At 42.7% G+C, this 5,797-nt stretch overlaps 1 protein-coding gene across 1 annotated transcript in view; it reads left to right on the forward strand.

Moving 5' to 3' along the window:
* The window catches only part of me3 (malic enzyme 3, NADP(+)-dependent, mitochondrial), a 21,742-nt gene extending 15,945 nt beyond the window's left edge, over positions 1 to 5,797 (forward strand). Inside the window, exons 4-13 of the mRNA XM_008435070.2 lie at positions 1,763 to 1,912; positions 2,211 to 2,286; positions 2,968 to 3,129; positions 3,257 to 3,360; positions 3,439 to 3,548; positions 4,237 to 4,334; positions 4,426 to 4,539; positions 4,622 to 4,727; positions 5,203 to 5,345; positions 5,473 to 5,797. Of these exons, the coding sequence (XP_008433292.1) occupies positions 1,763 to 1,912; positions 2,211 to 2,286; positions 2,968 to 3,129; positions 3,257 to 3,360; positions 3,439 to 3,548; positions 4,237 to 4,334; positions 4,426 to 4,539; positions 4,622 to 4,727; positions 5,203 to 5,345; positions 5,473 to 5,667 (1,258 nt within the window). The 3' untranslated portion in view covers positions 5,668 to 5,797. The remainder of the gene's footprint in view (positions 1 to 1,762; positions 1,913 to 2,210; positions 2,287 to 2,967; positions 3,130 to 3,256; positions 3,361 to 3,438; positions 3,549 to 4,236; positions 4,335 to 4,425; positions 4,540 to 4,621; positions 4,728 to 5,202; positions 5,346 to 5,472) is intronic.

Genomic DNA, 5,797 nt, shown 5'->3' on the forward strand with positions numbered 1-5,797 from the left:
GGAGGGCCAGGCCACTCTATTGAGTCCAACAAGTAGTGCTCTTCAAGTTTATCCTCAGGAGACGGTTTCTGGCCCAGATGGGCACAGAAGGTGAGGTTCTGATTGTATGTTGGGAGGTTCACTGACACGAGAGACGAGTGGATCCTGGTCTGAAACTGATAAAAGGCTGAGATTGCGTGGCAGTTCCAACTCTAAAAAAGAAGAAGATAGTTGAGTGTTACACACAGCCAGCTGCYCTGTAGACTTGTATTATTTGCTGAAACCAATATTGACTTTTGCCAATTGCAATTTCTCTGTAGAAATGATAATATTGTAAAAGGTAAGACCAGTTTTTCTGCAACAAGGGTTCTTTAGCCAATTACCKCAGAAGGTAATTATAACCTCRGTACCGCTAACAATTGCCTAGCCAGTATGGGTAAGACGGGGTTGTGTGATGGAGCATAAAGCAAAGGCGGCAGCAGCTGTTCTGTGGCGTACATGAGACTATGTATCACCTTAAAGTGTCCATCARATCTGAGAAATATGATTATTGACAAGCAASCTGAGGATAACGAGCAACAACTTGACTTGTATTTAAAGCACTGAATACATTTRGAGAGCCTCATGAGACTCAGGCTTGGGAAAATCCCCAGCAGATGAAGGCTGAGTTATGAGCCGGAGCTACACCCCTTTAACTTTGCCATACCAACATGATGTGCTGGAGGAGTATTGCTGACTCAGCAAGCCAGCGGCAATTCAGCGCTGTAACCGGCTGTTGTTACTAGCGGAGATGCTCGTCGTTGTTCTCATATCTGTTTGTTAAACAGATAAATATAAATTAGTAACTCAGTTATGGTGATGTAGAAGTGTGCAGGAAGTCCATGCTAATGTGGGGAAAGTTGGCCATCTATCGCCGAGGGGTTAAATGTTATTTGTTGTGTTGGAGTTAAATCATTTCTGTCTCTGTGCACCACCCAGGTTCGTTAACCAGTTTCAGGATCTGACCAGAAATAATGAGATTTGGTTATATATAAAAACAGACTTTAATGCCAAAAAAATKATCACCGGTGAATGTAATTAATGAAGCACTAACCAAAACATATTCTTTAGGCTGTTGCTTTTTATCCGTAAATCACAATTACTTAGCAATGCTGGATATTTATCGCTTAATTGCAGTTGACATTTCTTCTGGGTATCACTAAAGTCAATGCAAATCTCCCCCCAACCCCCAAACCCGCAGCAATACTTTTGAAAATCTTTGGTACAAGATATATTTTACAAAAAATAAATAATTTTAACAGTTACACAAAATCCCATCTTCATTCTGTAGATTAGTATATCTGCACAGACGAGGCAGTTTTAAAAAAAATAAAAAATACTCCCCAAACTAACTCACAACACTGCAGAGTGTCTCAGACTTTTCACACGTCTAGATAAAAGAGGTTATTTAGAGAGGAGGAACAGAAAATGAAGGTCAAATCTGAACTAAAAGGGAAATGTGYTTTATGGTGCAAAAAGGGTTCTGCACCTCAGACTTCAGTTTTTGCTRAAAATAAGTGAACTTACCAGCTATGTTATTCTTTTTCTAGCTGATCTTGTGTATGCAAATCTGGACTGCCAAAGTGTAAGGTTTTGCTAAGTGTGGCAAACATTTCGTTGTAGTGTGTAGCATAAAACAAATAAAAAGAAAATCCCTCTTCATATATGGCAATGCGTCTCACTTGCCCANTATATACTTTAACACAAAAAGATTTTTCATTTGATGCTCATCTCTCCATCTCAGGTACATCGTACTGATGACTCTGCAGGACAGGAACGAGAAGCTGTTCTACCGGGTGCTGACCTCCGACATCGAGGAGTTCATGCCCATCGTGTACACTCCCACCGTCGGCCTGGCCTGTCAGCAGTAYGGCCTCGCCTTCAGGAGGCCTCGGTGAGGCTGGTTCCTGCTACTGCTGCACAGTATTCAAAAGAAATAAATGTGTGATTTTATTCTTCAGGACAGCTGTGATGGTTAAACAACATTTTCTTTTCTTTTTCTACTCTTTATATTCCATTATTTTTTTTCTACTCTTTATATTCCATTATTTYTRATGTTCTAGACAATGGATGTGTTTATGCTGTACTTTATGACRTTTACTTGCTGTTAAACTTATCTTTGACCTTTTAAATGCTTCATGTTAGTCTGTATGACTGATTTAGCTTTATGCTGCCATCCCGTATGTTTGCAGAGGACTCTTCATCACCATCCATGACCGGGGACACATTGCCACCATGCTCAACTCCTGGCCTGAAGACAACATCAAGGTRCACACCGTGCACTGACACGCTCTGCTTTAACTCCTGACCTCTTCACACATTAACCATGTTTCTGTGCAGCCTGGGAACATCGAGCATTAGCTCAAAAATTAGCTTGGATTTTCCAGATCTGAATAAGTATGGATAAAAGAAAATTGAGTGTGCCAAATGTTTTGATMTTCCAGACTACTTTCCTTCTTGTGTCTTTTGATTGAGAAGTCTAATAAAGCAGTGGTTTTCACACTGATTTGCTACATGGACATGCTTCATCTTTGATTTGCCAACTTGATTTGTAGCTCTTCTCCCATCTGGATTTTGTTCTTGTTTCCAAAAATCCCAAAAGGAGACGATTTCACTGTYTGCCTGGTTTTTACAGTCGGGCTTTAAAGTGCTGACTGTAAAAACTCTAAAATGCTGAACCAAACACTMAAGCCAATATTTTTAGGAGTTTTTACAATTATAATAAGGTTTGTAAAGACTCTGAATTTTGTCTTGGATGCTCCATTCTTAATTTGACAAGTCCAAGAGTTACAGATTTTTAAATGGTGTCAATGTGAGTCCAGATGCTACTGAAGCAGATCAGTGGCCCTGCACAAGGCAGAGAATCAGAAGCTAATTTGCTGTTGTGCTGTAAAACTACATAGACATTTTGTGATGGAAAACGTGAAGTAATGCTTGGTGCCTGTCCAGGCCATAGTGGTGACAGACGGGGAGCGTATCCTTGGACTGGGAGACCTGGGCAGCTATGGGATGGGAATTCCTGTTGGGAAGCTGGCTCTCTACACRGCGTGCGGCGGCGTTCCTCCTCAGCAGTGTCTCCCTGTGCTGCTGGACGTCGGCACCGACAACCAGGTGAGGGCGCAAGAGCGCTGGATTGGGTTTCTCTTGTTGCAGACCCACAYATCGACCTCATTTATCGGCACGATTAACTCTAAAACCAATTCAGGAAGTCAGAAATATCCGTTGCGTTCTCGTCCAGTCACTTCTAGACGATCCTCTGTACATCGGCCTGAAGCACAAGCGAATAAGAGGGAAGGAGTATGACGAGCTCATCGACGAGTTCATGCAGGCAGTGACGGACAAGTSAGTCCATTGGCAGTTTTTTTTACTAAAATTAAATGGTAACCTAGGTGCTTGGCTGATGGTGCATTTCCTCTGCAGGTACGGGATGAACTGCCTGATCCAGTTTGAGGATTTCGCCAACAGCAACGCCTTTCGTATCCTTAACAAGTACAGGAATCGCTACTGCACCTTCAACGACGACATTCAAGGTATTTTGTTCGTCACAGGAGTCNTCTCTTGTTGCAGACCCACACATCGACCTCATTTATCGGCACGATTAACTCTAAAACCAATTCAGGAAGTCAGAAATATCCGTTGCGTTCTCGTCCAGTCACTTCTAGACGATCCTCTGTACATCGGCCTGAAGCACAAGCGAATAAGAGGGAAGGAGTATGACGAGCTCATCGACGAGTTCATGCAGGCAGTGACGGACAAGTSAGTCCATTGGCAGTTTTTTTTACTAAAATTAAATGGTAACCTAGGTGCTTGGCTGATGGTGCATTTCCTCTGCAGGTACGGGATGAACTGCCTGATCCAGTTTGAGGATTTCGCCAACAGCAACGCCTTTCGTATCCTTAACAAGTACAGGAATCGCTACTGCACCTTCAACGACGACATYCAAGGTATTTTGTTCGTCACAGGAGTCGGCGTTGGCATTGCAATCAGTTTTGTTGTCATTTGAAAAAGCAGAATTGGCACCCATTAAAGTTTTGTAAATTTTTCCGTTCTGCACTTCAATATACTTTTATTTTCTGTTGGTTTTATGTAATTAAACCGACACAAAGTAGTGGGAAGTGGAAGGATAATGTTTCGTCTGACTGGTTTTGTTTGATACTTCTGATACTTAGTGAGTCACAAGCCGTTATTGTTTCATAATTAAGTTCATTTCCTCTGCAGGCACGGCCTCCGTAGCCGTCGCTGGAATATTTGCTGCTCTGAAGATCACAAAGGGCACACTGTTGGACCACACCTTTGTTTTCCAGGGAGCAGGCGAGGCGAGTCGAGCTAAACGATGATCAATTTTAAAAATAGCATTAAAGGGAGACTTTGTTACAGAATGAACTGTTGTTGTTGTTATCTGACCAGGCTGCTATGGGAATCGCCCACCTACTTATGATGGCCATGGCTAAAGAGGGAGTGTCTAGAGAAGATGCTGCCAAGAAGATTTGGATGGTTGATTCAAAGGGTCTTATTGTGAAGGTAACASGTCTGACCACGTGTTCCTGAACTCAAATCGCCACGAGGTTTTGAAAACAAACAATGAAAGTTGTTGTTCCTCCAGGGAAGAGGCAATCTGAACCACGAGAAGGCTGAGTTTGCTCACGAACACCCACACTTGAAGACTCTGGAGGAGGTGGTGGAAACTATCAAACCCACCGCCATTATTGGTGAGATAATTGGAAGTGCTGGTAAAACCAAACGCATTGTTTYACCAGCGTGTAACCCTCATTTGTTCTGTTCCTAASCAGTTGTGGAWACTCAGTGAAAATCTGTGAAAGGTGACTCTTTTTTCACGTAGCGTTTCTTCTCAACGTAGCGGCAAAACGCTTACTCGCTGCTTTCTCTTTAATCTGACCGTCAAAAACCCAGACCATGCACTCGATGGTTTGAAATTCGCAAACTGCATGTAAATTGAACTGTCCAATATTTCTAACATCTCATCAAAGTTTCAACTTTTATCGGCTTTAAAACTAAGAATAAATACATRGTRCAAAAGTAATTTATCTGACAAAATAATCAAAGATAATTGTTAGCTTTAATTTTTAACAGATGTTGCCAACCGAGATGCAGAATCCTAGAAATGGAGAGTTCCTGCATTCATCGTTATCGTTGTCAGAAAACTGACCGGTGTTTGTGCTGAAGGTGTGGCTGCGATCGGAGGAGCGTTCACCGAGAAGATCATCAAAGACATGGCGTCGTTCAACGACAGGCCCATCATCTTTGCTCTGAGCAATCCCACCAGCAAGGCTGAGTGTACTGCAGAGCAGTGCTACAAACTCACAGAGGTAATTCACACAGATATTCCAGTTGATGCGGTTCAGGGTCGTGCACAAGTATTTATTACTGGGTTTTTTTATTGTTTTGTTTTTTTAAGGCTGTCATGTTTTCTCCCCTCACTCTGTCTGTGATCAGGGCAGAGGCATCTTTGCCAGCGGGAGTCCATTTGACAAAGTGACCCTGGCAGAYGGACGCACATTCTTCCCCGGTCAGGGAAATAATGCCTATGTGTTCCCAGGAGTCGCCCTGGGGGTCATAGCCTGTGGAGTGCGCCACATATCTGAAGACATTTTCCTCACCACTGCAGAGGTGAAAGAAAAGACGGACTAACTAGAAGCTAAGCAGCTTCTGCTGGGTCTCGTTATGCTTCATCAAACCCAGAATCTCTCCGTTTTCGTTTTCAACTCTGACCCTCTGATTGAACCTTCAAGTAAAAACCTCACGTCTGATCATCGTCCCT

The sequence above is a fragment of the Poecilia reticulata genome, linkage group LG2 (genome assembly GCF_000633615.1).
Source record: "Poecilia reticulata strain Guanapo linkage group LG2, Guppy_female_1.0+MT, whole genome shotgun sequence".
NCBI classification, from domain to species: domain Eukaryota; kingdom Metazoa; phylum Chordata; class Actinopteri; order Cyprinodontiformes; family Poeciliidae; genus Poecilia; species Poecilia reticulata.